Raw genomic sequence first — 15,157 nt, 5'->3', positions numbered from 1 at the left:
TATCTTGATGAAGTGTAAGTGTAAAAAGGTTCGGCGTCGCATAGACGACATGAAGTCCGTCGCCAGGACGACCCAGGGACCAGGGTAGAGGGCTGGAACCCGGGTTGAGTAAAAGGGTCCTCAAATGGTCACTGTTATGTCGTCCCAGGGACTGACTAAACTGACGCTATAAGACCAAACTGGAAATACACGGTTTTAATTAGTAATTAAACTTTTTTGAAGTAAAATATACGTTTTTCATCTATTTTCGACAATTTTATCATCTTTTGACTCATTTTCTGCGCTAAATTTTACTAAAAATAAAATTAGAGGCGTCCTGTGGACATCATATTGAAGCGCCCTCCAGACGTCAAACATACGACCAGTATGGGACGTCTCGCCGACCAGTTCTGCTTAGTGGGCAATACTACAAATCAAAATATGAAAAGAAAACCAATAAATCTAGTTTGTGAATAATTAATGCATTGAGAATAACGACATACTCACAAATCAAGTACAAAATATGATAACAAGGCAGGAATATCACTAAAAACAATTCGAAAAGTAATGATTCATTGCTAGCTTAATACCGTAGCAGAACATTATGCTGGTTTCGTTTTTATCCGATTTCATCCAAGTGTGACAATGTGAGATATGAAAATATTTTGCAACGTAAACCACTCGAGATACTGACCCTGAGTAGTATATATTGCTAAATTACTAGGAACTGCTATGATACAAGTATATACAAGCTGCATTTTTAAAGGAAACTTAAAATATATCGTCACGAAAACAATTAGATCAATCAATGCTTCCTCTGTAGAAATAAATACCAACAGTGACAAAGGGAAGGTAAAAAAAATAGATTAAAGTTAAAATTAGAGATGGAAAAAAATATGAAATGATTGTAAACTGTAAAGCGTTAAAGAATAGACGTACAACAAATACCAATACTACAAATCAAAATAGGAAAAGAAAACCAATAAATCTACAGTTTACGAATAATTGATGCATTTAAAATATCCACATCGGCACAAACCAAGCACAAAATATGAAAACAAGGCATGAATATCACTAAAAACAAGTAGAAATGAAATGATTCGTTGCTAACAGAACATTGTAGTAAGACAAGCTGGTTTCGTTTTTGTCCTAATCAGAGCGCCACCTATAGTTACTTTCCGTTCCCAATATCGCCACCGACAACACAGCCCTGAACAGATCATCTAAAAACAGGACTTCAAATATTTCGGTAGAGATGTTGTACTCTTTTCTGGTTTCATTTGAAAGCAAATGAATAATACTGTATACAATTCAGTGCAATGAAGCCGAATATAAAACCTTAAAAATTAGTTGAAATGCTGGTAACTTTATTAAGAAAAATGCCAAACTGGCAGCAGTTGTTGAGCACGCGCCATACTTTTGCGAGGCAGGGAAATTAAGTGCCAAAGCACATGGAGTGATGGACACTGCTTTTAAATTTTTGAGGTCTACAAGAAACAATTGTACGACACTTTCGTTGTAAACTTACAAAAACACGAGCTTTCATTTCCGGTCTTTTATCCTCTGAGAAACAATGACCATCGAATCCTTTCAAAGATTTGTTGAGACCTTTTGCCCAAGTGCCTGTGTGCCGGTAGATTTGGTGAAAATAGCTAGAAATGTGTTATTGTCAAATATGGGTCCCCGAGTTGATCATGATTTCAGATATCAACCACCCGAAATTATTCCCAGCCCTTTGTGTCTTGTCATGGATGGTGAATGCTGTTTAGACAGACTTTATGGTGGTTTTTTCGGTGACTGGGTGTGCGGTGGACAGTGGAATCGGATGGTCGATTTTCTCAGGACATTTTTCCAAGTAGTAAACAAACGCAATATTGAAATAACCGTGTTCTTTAATGGCGCGTTAGAGCCTCATAGGATGAATAGTTGGATAGAGAAACAGAAAACTGAGAAAGAAAAAATATCGCAAGTTCTAAGACATGCAGTTTGTAAAGGTACTCCACCTCCTAAAGTTTGGTGGGTTGCTCCCAGCGCGTTACGCACCTGTCTTAGAATTCTTTTGCGTCATTTAAAAGTAAATGTTGTTTTGACAACAACTGATCATCATCAAGAAGTTATGTCATATTTAAAGAAGTACAACTACCATGGTTTATTGGCAGACGATCCAGAATACATTATTTTTGATCCACCAAGATATTTTTCAGCTGTTCAGCTCAAACTGACATTTAAGGTATTACATTTTTCTCTTCCGTATGTAGCCTTTATCTTAAACAATATTATTGCATTATATTTACTGGAGATAGCTTTGGAGTTTGCCAACGTCGGGTGGTCTTTATTTACAGATCTTAAAAATTGATTTCATGATACTTCATATTCCATTTCTAAATCAAACCATTTCCCATCGATGAGAATATTTCTGGAAACATGAATTGTTTTGCTGATGATGTAAAAGTTATGGGGAACGTAGAAAATGAACAGGGAAAACCGCTTCAAGAGGATTTAGATTATATTACTAAGTGGGGTATGGCAGTTAATGTAGGGAAATGTCAAGTGCTACACTTAGGTCATGGAAATAAACGTATGAGTTATCGTTTACAGGGTTCAATCATTAGTCAGGCAGAAAATGTTATTGATATGGGTATTTTAATTAATCAGAACTTCAAGTTTAGTCAACAGTGCAGCATTGCAAGTAAAAAAAGCTAACAAAATGCTTGGGTTTATCATAGATCTATTTCAAAAAAATCTAAAAAGATTCTTCTGCTTTATACAGTGGCGGCGCGAAAACAAAAATAGACGTCGGCGATGCAGTTTTGTGAGGCCCTTTTAATCATAAAATATTCTCAGAGAAAAATTTTGAAATTTGTAGTTTAAAAACGCCGTTTTAAGCTTTCTTTGCTGATGTTAGGTGAAAAAAGGTACAGAAGTCTCGGTGAAAATTTCTAGAAATTGAAGCATTAAAAACGCAATTATAGGCCATATTTATTGACTTTAGGTTCAGAGACTGTCTGAGATCGATTCTTCAAAAAAAAAAAGTCAAAATAAATCCCCTGCAAGTTTAAGAAATTGAAGTTCCAAAAATAGAATTTTAGACAGGGAAGAGAGCTCTTCCCTCGAAAAATTTTGAAAATTATGGTCCTAAAAACTTAAGCAATATTTTATATTCAGGAGCCATTCCGCTTAAACTTTTTGTTAATGTAGTTTAAAAAACTCAATTGCTTACAATATAAAAGAAAGGTGGTATGGGTACCCTTGCCCGAATATTTTCCGAAATTCAAGCCTTCAAAATGCGATCGTAAGGCCATATTTTGTAATATTAGGCTCTGTAATTTTTGAAATTCAAGCTACAAAAAAGCAATTTTAAGCGATTTTTGATGTTGAGTACTTGGGGGCTTTAAGCTGGAAATATCGCGAAATTAAAGACCTGGAAACGAAATTTCATATGCTCCATAATGCTTTTGGTGTGTGTATGGAGGGTGGCGGGGAGTTCGGAGGAGCAGCATTTGGAATATTTTCTTATTTTTAGACGAACGTAGGAAACAAGAGAAAAAAGAAAAATAGGATGGGGGTGGGGGAATAGAGTTGGCTGATTAATAAGCTGTAGCTATTGAATAATTTTAATTAGGGCCCCGACAGAATTGGGCCTCGCATTTGCTAAGGTTGGCTTTGTGCAGTCTACCCTGCAGGCACTATTTTGATTACAATTGTGTCTGTTGTATTTAATTGTATTTAATAAGAGCTTCAATTGAAAACATGGAAATTTCTTAAAACTTCTGAGAATTCTGAAAAACAAAATTTCAAAGTGGGTGTTTTTGTGATATTGGTTCTTTTCTCCGTTAATAATATTAATTTCCGTTCAGAAATTGAAACAAAAAATTAAAATTCAAGCAGTGGTTGAGCAATCTTTGAAACTCTCAAATTAATCTGAAAATTTCGTTTAAAGCTTCTAAATTTCGTGATTTCAATAAAAATAAAAGGAGAATTTACTTGTTTACCTCTTAACAAAGTGTACTAAATATAAAAAAATTTAGTTTTCAAAGTGGATGCAAAGAGATCGCAATTCTCAAAGTGAAGGCTCCAAAAGTATAAAAACGGATCATAATAGAATTATTTTTTAAAAAATTATTTTAGAATTGCATTTTAAAAGCCTATAATAAACTGATCATTAATATCTATCATTAATATCTATTGACACAGTTGAAGCAGAACTAAAATTAAACCATCTATTCAGCAATTTAGTTTTTGACTCAGAAACGGAATTTCGTTTTAAAATCTTGAAATGATGGTTTTAATAGACTTTTCATTTAGTTACCTCCATTTAAAGCGAACTTTGGTTGAAAAAAAAAAGAGTAAAAGTTTGATTGTCATATAGGATGCAATCAGATTGCATTTTTCAAAATAAAAGCATTAAAAGTATAAAAACGGTAAATAAAGTTTATTAAAGTAAAATAATTTTAGAATTACCATTTAACAGGTCTGCATGATGAATATTATTAATATCACTGACATATTCGGAGTCGTGACAAAAAAAAAAGGGATTTGTAAAGGTATCACCAGACACTAAATGGCGATAATTTTAAAGCTGGTAACCCTATTTTTAGTGATCACATTTCAATTCGCTAATACAGTAGAAGACCTTTATAACGCCGACCTGTATAACACAATTCTCTATAAACCGCACTACTTTTCAGAAGTAAACAATAGGTTTTGAAGTTTAAAAAATCCCTCTATTTTGCTTTGCAAAAATAAAAATTGTTAGGCAAATTAAATTTTTAAAGTTTTTCATCTTTCCATCTCATTTCAAAGCTTTTAAATTAAAAATTAGTACTCATAGTAAACATAAAATACCAGATGCTTTAGAAAATGCAGCTGTTATGCAAACCATCAAGCTAGCAGAAGTGCAGGATTTTGATAGTGAAACATATTTATTTGTGAATAACTAATTGTAATATTGGTGCTTTAATACACATTGCAAATAAAACTCATTCTGAAGTGCTAATATATAGATATATTCTGAATATTAGTTTCAAAATTTGTGAAATGATCTATATAACGCAAAAACCTGTATAATGCAAAAGCTCTGGTCCCAAGGTGTGCGTTATAACGGTCTTCTACTGTAAATGCTTTTTTTTAAAGTCATTAGCGGAAAAAAACAAACAAGCAAAATTTTTCACTAGGTTAGTTATTTATCCCTTGCATCACAGAAATATGCTGACTTTTTTTGTACACAGAAATTTTTGATTGTTTTGTTTTGGTTCAAAAGTGCCGCAGGCAGGCCAACAAGAACAATCAAATACAAATACAAAAGTGACAACCAGCAACAGGCTCTGGGACCAGCTATACTGGTCCTAGTCGATTTACAATCCCCAGTGAAAATCAATGGCCCTCTTAAAACGGTCTACTCCTTTGCTCATTACCACCTCTTCCGGTAAGTTGTTCCAAGGTTCCACTACCTTGCTAAAATAATAATTTTTCCTAATATCCATGTTAGCCTGAGATTTAAATAGCTTAAAACAATGACCCCTTGTCCTGTTTTCAGTGCTAAACTTCAGCCCCGTAACATCTTTCGTTTTAATAAATTTAAACAGCTGAATCATGTCCCCTCGGTCTCTTCTTTGCTCAAGACTACATTTTAAGCCTTCTGACCCTGGAATAATAATCTAAGTGGGAAAGTCCACTTATTAGCCCTGTAGCCCGCCTTTGAACCCTTTCCAATACATGAATGTCTTTTTTAAGATAAGGAGACCAAAACTGAACAGCATACTCCAAATGGGATCTTACCAAACTTCTATATAAAGTCAGAAGAACTTCTTTAGATTTGTTTGAAATAGATCTATTGATAAACCCAAGCATCTTATTGGCTTTGTTGCTAGCAATGTTGCACTGTTGGCTAAACTTTAAATCCTGACTTATTAAGACCTCCAGATCAGTAACTTTGTCTGCCTGACTAATGACTGAACCTTGCAAATAATAACTTGTACACTTATTTCCATGCCCTAAATGTAGCACTTGGCATTTCCCAACATTAACAGCCATACCCCATCTATCAACCCACTCCGTAATATGATCTAGATCCTCTTGCAGCTGATTTGCTTGTTCTTCATTTTCTATAGTCCCCATAACTTTGACATCATCAGCAAAACAATTCATGTTCCCAGAAATATTTTTGTGAATATCGTTCATAAAGACAATGAACAAAACAGGCCCTAAAACTGATCCTTGAGGAACCCCGCTTAAGACCTCACTCCAATTAGAATAACTTCCCCCTCCTATTCCTATATCAACTAATTTGCTAAGTAGAGCAACATGCGGTACCTTATCGAAAGCTTTTTGAAAATCAATGTAAACAACATCTACAGGCTTCTTATTGTCCAAAGCCATGGTAACTTTGTCATAGAAATGTAATAAATTAGTTGCACAAGATTTTTACCTTTCCTGAAACCGTACTGAAAACTAGTCGATAGATTATTAGTCTCTAGAAAATTTACTATCTTAATTTTCATCAATGTTTCAAAAATTTTGCAAACCACCGAAGTTAGACTCACAGGTCTATAATTTCCCGCACTCCCTTTAGACCCTTTCTTGAAGAGCGGTGTAATGTTAACTAACTTCCAGTCCTCTGGCACTGTCCCCAAATTATAAGAAGCATTGAAAATGTTTGCGATTACATCTGCTAATTCCTCTGCACATTCAACTAAAATTTTTGGATAAATATTATCTGGTCCCGGAGCCATAGTCTCTTTAATTTTTTTCAAATGAAGTAAAACGTCATCCCTGGAAAATACAAAGTCCTCAAGCTGTACTATAGCTTGTATCTTGTTGGTGTCAACTGTTGATCAGGGGGTGCGATTATTCTCTCTCTCCCTGCGTCAGCACATCATGCAAATAAATGTCGGTTGCGGACAGCTTTTTTTTTTCTCTGCGGACTACCTTTATTTTTTTGCGGACAACTTTTTTTAGCGCGGACAGAGCTGTCCGCGATAGGGTTTCGTTGTCCGTGACATCGTTGCCGTGTTGCGGCGTTTCTGCCACTGGAGCGTCAGCGTTTATGTATTTCAAAATCCAATTGCATCAGTTTCCATAACATTCGCTCATTTTTGTCTACTATGCCATCCTATCACTTAAACCTTTATAACTTTTTGTGGACTATGATTTTCAACCCTTCTTGTATGTATTTAATTTTTTCTGAAGACTTGTATGTTCATTGTTTTGCCACGCCCATTTCACAGCCACATTCTAGCGATCCTTCAAATACCCATCTCCCTTCTGCCCTGGCCTTCCCATCAGGATTCTTGCTGAGGCACACATTCTTTCTTGAGTAGAAAGAAGTAAGGAACTTTTTGCTGTTGGTGAAGAGGGTGAAATAGGAGTGGAGGGGGAAATGCTGGAGAGTAAGGAGCAGACTTCGATAAAATGAAAAGCTTTCTGGGGCGAACACAAATCCTAACTGTTAAATTTTCTGCAAATAACTATTTTGCCTAACTCACCCTTGAATAAAAAATTAAATTTATATTCAAATATGAAAGAGACAAAAAACAAGTGCTTTAAATCATTTATTTATTTTTTTACAATAACATATAGTTTGCTTATTACTTTCTTCTATATCTAATATATAGAAAAAAGTATTAGATTTGTGCAAATTTTTCAAATTTCGAATTTTGACAGATTTGAACGTTTTGAGGTGTGCCGAGTCCATTTCGACGACAATCAAACAGAAGCTTCGTTGAAAATTTTTTGTTGTGTTTGAAGTTTGTCCTTTTGTATCCTGTAAATATTTCAATTGTTTTGATAGTTGGAAGTTATTTTGGCCTCTACCACTTTCAGTTAGCTTATTATAGTTCTTATTTAAGCAATTATTTTATATTTTAAAGTCTTTTTTTTTTGTTAGAAATTGTTTGTACGTGTTTTATTTTTGAGACAATACTAATTTTTAATCAATACTTTTATTCATTTTCAAAATAAAACATATTTCAGTGGTTACCCCCCCCCCCCCCCCCCCTTGTATTTGAATTCGATTCCGAGACGGCTAAAGTCTAAGAAGCAGTAAATGCATATTTTACTTTAAATTTAGTAAGTTTTTGCATTCAATGTTTTGTATGAAATCAAAATAAATATTAGAATTGAACATGTTTTTTCTGAAATATGTTTTAAACAATGCATCTTTAAACAAGAAACTAGTCTTTAAAAAATAAAATGAAACTCCTGCAAAACTCCTTAAAAACTCCTTACTTTTGATTTTCAAAGTTGAGTATGAACCCTGTTGTAGCATGAGTGACCTTTCACTGAAAAAGGTTGTGACGCTAGTATAGTGCTTTATTGACTGCTCATTAATATTCTAGGCTCAATTTTTTCTACATTGAAAAAAGCTAGTATACCCAAAACAGGTGTTCAGAACAGTAGCAATTAATGTTTAATTTTTGTAGGGGCCACATGACTGCTATGCTGCTTTCCCCTTTTTCCTTTTGTTACAATCTGAAATCATCAGAGGTGGAAGTCGGATCCTCAATCTTTTAGAGGAATTGTTTGTTTTCCTTAACTGAAACCACCTGTGAATTTACGCATGCGTTGGGTCGGTTTTGATTTCATCGAAACAGGGTTGGAAACCCAGAAGTAAGAGGATGTAAAACATGTGATCAACAGTTCTTCCTAAGTAGCATTGAAAAAGACAGAGATATCAAGAGCTAACGGAAAGTGCCCATCCTCAACCTATCGCCCCTTTTTAAAGTGGAATCTTTCCCGAGTGCTAGTCTTTTCTTCCAAGAACGGACAGTACTGCAAGGACTTTGAAACTGCAGCCTTATTCATCTTCCATCAAGTTTCTTTATCACGTTTAAATTTACAGTTGGCTCTCTGTGTAACGACGTTCAAGGGACCACAAATAATCGTCCTTAAGTAGAAAACGTCCTTAAATAGAACACTTTTAACACTACAGTGAACCATCTGAGACCGTGAAAAGCCGCCGTTAAATAGAGAAAGTCGTTAAGTAGAGCGTCGTTAAACAGAGAGCCAACTGTATTTATTCTTTTAATCAGAGAAAAGTGTGATTTGTAAAACAGAAGATAAGTTTAACATTGAGAGGTTTTTTTGACAATTTATTGCTTTGAAAGAAAAGGATACGTATAATTGCAAGTCTTGAGAAAGTAATTTTAAGGAGTCTTTGGTTGCGTCGGAAGGAGGACGGATGGAGGTAGGGGCATTGGTAGAAGTCCTCCGAATTGAAGTTTTAAAAGCTCTTTCAGTCCATCTTTTGTGGCATTAGGAGGAGGAGGAGGCAAGAAGGGGCCTGCCTGGAAGAAAGTTTCAGATTGAAGTCCCGTTTAAGTCATGTTGGGTAGTGATAGAGAAAAGGGGAAGGAGAGAAGTTCCCCCTGAAATTATTTTCAAAACTGATGTCAATTTTTGGCTATCTTGGGATAGAAAGGGTTTGATGACAGCCCTCAGTGGCACATGAAACAGTATGAACCAGCCCTGGTATTTGTATGCTGGTCAGTGTTTGACAGTATTTGGACAATTCTCCTAAAAGGTTTACTTTGCACTACAATTTTGTAACTTTTCACAAGGGATGCAGTTAAGGATTTTTTTAGAAAGACAGGATATGCATTTTTGTTCAACTGCAGAAGACTAATATTCCTAAGGCATATTTTGGAAAAAGTGTCATATTTCCGAAATTTTTGGCTCGGCTTGGAACAAGAGTTGTATATGATATCTTAAGGGGATGGCAGGGCCGCCGATAGCCAAAATGGGTTGTTGTCTGTTTGGTTGCTGGGCACCACTCATTCCATAAGACTTATACTACTCCGACTACGACCCAAGCCCTTAGTTTCAGACTAGGCTGACTTATCCTCTTGTCTGCCTGAAGAAAGGATGTGGCTCGGAGGCCAAACTGACTAGAGGCCCTCCTTGGGTCTCAGAAGCCCTGATGTTGGGGTATGCAGCCATTCGTTAGTTTGCTTGTTGTCTGTGGTATGAGTGGCCCTTTAGTGAACAGGGTTGTGCTCCCCTACTTTTGACTTATCTTAAGTTCTATATTTTGCAATGTTGTTTTGCTTCTTTGTGTGTTTTTGTTGAGTGTTCTAATTGCATTAGTTAATGGATCTTGATTTTCGGCAAAAATAAAGCCAATTGGAGTTTCAAAAATCTTAACATTTTTCAACTTTTACCTTTTTGTAATTTGTCCTTTTTTAACAATTTTCTTGGCCCTCCTTTCTTCTAACTAATGTAGAGGTGCACTGCCTGATACACTACACATCATTGGTTTAGAGGAAAAACTCTCTCTAAGTGCACTTTGATTTTTTTTCTTCTGGAAATGTGGAAAAATTGTAAACTATGGGGATTTTCGGATGCAATATTTTTTTTTTCTTGATCTACAAATTTTGTTTTAAGCTTACATTATTGTAATTTTGGATTAATCATCTCAGATTTTAGTAACCAAATGTGCTAACACCTCACAACCGACTCAAAATGCACTTAGTGAGTTTTTCCTCTTAACCGACGATATGTTCACAATGTACTTCCAACTGCAGAAACTGAGAATATCTTAGACATGAATGCAATTGATAAATTCGTCACTCTTAAGATTATTTTCAGCATGCTAAAAACATGGTTGAATGGCTGTTTTAGAGACTTCATGCAGTTATGAAGCAATGATTTGAATATAAAAATTAAACTGCCTTTCTGTGTCCAATTTCCATATTTTAATAATGCAAATTTAAATCTTGTTTATGTATATTTTTTATGAGATTTCTAACATCCTTTGTATTAAAAATTTAGGGATGCTTAGAAACTAAAGAATATATTTTGAATGAAGTAACTCGGTGTTTGAATCTTCATCCAAGCAGAATTTGCATTGTCGCTGCTCTTCTAGGAAATCACATTATTACTGATACCGATTTAGCGTCTTTCCATCTTTCTTTATGTCCTGACTCCAAAACAAAGGTAATAAAATTTGAGAGTTTTGTATTTCCATTAATGTTTTCAAAAATCTTCTATAAGTGTATTTATTACATTAAATTGAATTGCGAAGTGTTTTACATCTAACTACTAAGCATTCTTTAATTATTATTAAAATTGTTTCTAATCCTGTTGTAATGGTATTATTGTGAAATAGTTGGAGGAAATTCAGTTTAGAAAGTATTCTTCCTTGCTTTCTGTTTGTAGGTTGTATTTCACGATTAATAGTACAACCATTGCTGTCATTTTGAGCAATGGAGAAGAATATTAGAAATATATTGAAGTTTCAAATAAATATCATTATAAAATTTTAAAAGAAGTCCTTTCAAAGAATTTTAAAATGAAATGTTTTAAGAACATTTTTTCTTTACATAATGAAAATTTAAAAAACCCTTATTTTCAAGCAGTGTTCACATATCTCATTATAGTCAATAATACTAAGTTTGTAACCAAAACTTTTTCTTTGCTCGTGATTCCATGTGTGGGCTTAGGATATGTGTTACAATATTTTTTGATCCTTGTTTTGATTTTGTTGTAGAACAAACAATTGCAGGCACTATCAATATTTCTGCTGTTTCAGATGAGCTAGGAAAGCATGCATATTGCACCATGGAGAAACAATATTGTAACCACAAATCATTGGCTAAGTTCAAAATGAATGATCCTTGTGAAAATTAGTATACAGCCACATCCACTGGCATTCAGAAAAGTGAAAGCAACATGTGAATGCAACACTTTTCGAAACAATATGTTCAATATGTTTCTTATTGGTGCACTCTTGATCAAGAATAAATCCTAGATATTTGGGGTGCTTCTTATAAGTGAGATTCTGTCCATCCAGCTTCAGTTGAGGTTGGTAATTTTATAAACGCTTATTGGTTGTGAAGAAGATAGCAATTGATTTACGAGGATTAAAACTGATTTTGCGTTCCTTGGCAAAACTGGACACAGCAGAGAGAGAATTATTAATTCTCGATTCAATATCTTTAATATCGTTACCTGAGCTCGAGAGTACAATATCATCTGCAAATAGTCCCACCTTAGCTGTTGTCGAGTTCAGTTTTTCAATTCCAGATATAAACATAGAGAAAAGAGTAGGGATAAGCACTGAACCCTGAGGAACACCTTGGCTAAGCCTAAATGGTCCTGAGAGAGATTTGTTAACCTTCACGTGGATAGATCTGTGTTGTAGAAAGTCTGCAATCCATGTTAGAGCATTGTCTCAGATTTTGAAATAGTTGTGAAGTTTGATAATCACACACACACACAGCTTATCTTTCCAAACTTTATCGAAGGGCTTGGCGAGGTCCAGGAAAGCGGGCACGGTGTGGTGAGTGGATTTAAAATTCTGGGCATCCCTAATGGATTGACAGAAATATAAAATTTGGTCTGTGGTGCTGTGACCTCTTCTAAAGCCGTATTGCTCCCTGGCTCTGGGCAGTAGATTATTATTATCCAGCCAGCATTGTACTCTTATTCTAATCATTTTCTCCATGATTTTGCAAGGCATGTTTGTCAGTGCGATAGGTCCAAAATCTTTGGGAGAACAAGCTTTCTTGCCAGGTTTTTTGATTGGGATGATGGTGGCTCTCATTCATTCGGTGAGCAGTCTACCCTTGATCCAAGACTGATTGAATATGTCAAAAATTCTGTTTTTTCCCTTCTGATCTAGATTTTCAAGTTTCTGTCCATGAAGGCCATAAGGGCCAGGAGTTTTACTCAGATCCAGGAATGCGAATGCACGAAGTGATTCCTGTTAAGAAAAGGGTTTGGTCAAAGTCGAGTCACCACGATCAGATGTACGACAGCCAAGAATGATATTTCTAGCTTTAATTAAAGAAGGTCAACAATCTCTTGTAAAATCAAGCCTACTAATCATTTGGTAATGGGTAGCTAAACCATCAGCTTCAGATTTATCATCAGGGAAGGCCTGTCTGAAAGTGTCCTTCACTGAGTTACATTCTTCATACTGCTCCTGCTGTTCATGCCTTAAATAACTCTTCAAAGTTTTGTATTTGAAGTCCTTGCATCTAATGTGTTGCACATTTCCATCCACTTTGATCTTTTCTGGTGGGCATATGACTTTATTTCAGCATTAATTTGATTTATTTCAGTTCTTGCATCATTTCTCCTTTCATTTACAGTATCTAATAATAATTTTCTCTTTTCAAGGAGGGGTTTAATTTCAGGAGAGTTAGGTGTGAAAAAAGGTGTATAGCATTTTACAGTGCCTCTAGGAATATTTAATTTAGCATTGCTCAGAACAATTTGTTTGAGTTTCCTCCAATAATCATTAAGATCTCCAGTCAAAGGTTCCAAATCCAGACTGCAGTCAATGACTTCCTAAATGAATCCCAATTAGCTTTTCTGAAGTGCCAAAATTTTTCTCTGGAGAAGAAAACTTGCTGTCTTTTCTTAAATTCTGTGAGAATTGGCAAGTGGTCCCTACCAATATTAGCCAGTACAGACCAGTGCATTGAGGGAAAGCTCCAGCACTGGTAATCGCGATATCCAAAACTTCAGATGAATTGTAGCTAAATGAGTTGCATCATTTAGGATTAGAAAATTGTCATCCATCATTTGAAGAATATCTTTGCATCTTGCGTTATTACAAGAACATCCCTAGGCTGAATGTTTGGCGTTAAGATTGCCCAGAACATCGGTCTTTATCCAGAAATTTATATGCATGAAATCCAAAACTAAGCGATTTTGAAAGTTTGTTGGCAGTTAAAGAATTGTTAGCATCAATGTCTCTAATTATTTGCTGAACAATAGTTCTATCTTTCTCTTGTGACATACCTGTGAGAAAGCTCTTGCTCATTGTTTGCTTTCTTATTGGTTCTTTATTGGTTTATTATTTTTTCATTGATATTTATTTATCCACTACTTTTGGTTTTTAAACTGCCTGTTTATCTGGCTCTTAGCTTCTGTCGAATGTCTTTTCATCCATAAGCTCATTTCTTTTGCATTGAAAAAGGCGTTCCTAATTACGCCGCAACACCTGTCTGCAGTAATATGCAATTTGTAATTTTTGACATTTTTTATTTTACTAAAAAGATCTAGTTTTAAACAAGTATTGAATTATTGTGGGTTAAGAAATAATACCATTGATAACAATAAATTTTTATGAGATGAGAAATGCAGGAAACATTTTTTATGCTTGCAATAATAACTTATATATTGAGCCTCTAGTAAAACATACTTATTCATGTAAAAAGAAAATCAGATATTCATTACATTTTTATGATTTGTATATTGCTGCAAATGAGAATATTTGTCTAAAAAGTTTTAACTATGAAATCACCAAAATAGGTATTATCGGGAATAAGCACTGTGGCACATACAAGAATAAAAGTTTTAAAAATGCCAGTGCAGCGCATATAACGTGTGCGGCGAATACAGTGTCTTTTTTTAATTTTCAACTTTTAAAAAAAAATTCTAAGTTTAAAATGCTGCTAATAGATGGCACACCATCGTTTCTTTTCATTTAGCAAAAAATTTAGACTTTGGACAACAAACAAAGCAAAGAGGGGTTGAGGGAAGGTGAGAGTCTGCAATTTCACATGTTTCACTGAGGAGAGAAACTCTGATCCACGTGGGCGAGCAAGCCTTATCGTATCTGAGTGAAGGGGTTAGGAAATCCTTTGATCTTGGGCAACAAGTAAAGCAAAAAGGGGGGAGGGAAGGTGAGTCGGTGATTGCACATGTTTCACTGAGGAGAGAAACTGATCCACGTGGACCAACAAGCCTTATCGCGTCGGAACGAAGGGGTCAGGTAGAGGAGACAGCAAAAGTACTATGGGAGGGGGATAGATGTGCAGTTTTGTAAAGGGAATTGGCCACTCCCTCACTAAAGTGGGTTGCTCAATCAAGCAAACTAATTGAAAACTTGTCTCCCAGTTCTAATTTTATTATTCACTAGTGGTACCCACACTGCTTTGCCCGTAGTAGAAGATTAAAAGGTCATTTGGTTCGCCTGTATATTAACAAATAATGGATGATAATTTTCTCAATTTGCTATGTGAAATGGCTCGCCCATGTTATGGTTCCACGTTATAATGATTTCTTGATTTACTATTCCACGTTATTCAAATATACATTCCTGTTTGTGAAAATTGCAACACCACGAAGGACTTATGCGAGTGAGCTGAAAATTGCAGGAAATGTTAAGTAGGGCATGATATGCAATTGATTAGAATTGCAGACCAGTAGCGCATACGTATGCTGAGCA

At 35.2% G+C, this 15,157-nt stretch overlaps 1 protein-coding gene across 1 annotated transcript in view; it reads left to right on the top strand.

Annotated features, from left to right (window-relative positions):
* The first annotated feature begins 1,381 nt into the window (after nucleotides 1-1,381).
* The window catches only part of LOC129231839 (constitutive coactivator of PPAR-gamma-like protein 1 homolog), a 107,520-nt gene continuing 93,744 nt past the window's right edge, over nucleotides 1,382-15,157 (top strand). The window contains exons 1-2 of the mRNA XM_054866222.1: nucleotides 1,382-2,209; nucleotides 10,747-10,911. Of these exons, the coding sequence (XP_054722197.1) occupies nucleotides 1,553-2,209; nucleotides 10,747-10,911 (822 nt within the window). The 5' untranslated portion in view covers nucleotides 1,382-1,552. The remainder of the gene's footprint in view (nucleotides 2,210-10,746; nucleotides 10,912-15,157) is intronic.

Source organism: Uloborus diversus, chromosome 10 (assembly GCF_026930045.1).
Source record: "Uloborus diversus isolate 005 chromosome 10, Udiv.v.3.1, whole genome shotgun sequence".
Classification (NCBI taxonomy): Eukaryota; Metazoa; Arthropoda; class Arachnida; order Araneae; family Uloboridae; genus Uloborus; species Uloborus diversus.
Note: the sequence above shows the minus strand (reverse complement) of the source record. Positions and strands in the feature narration are given on the sequence as shown.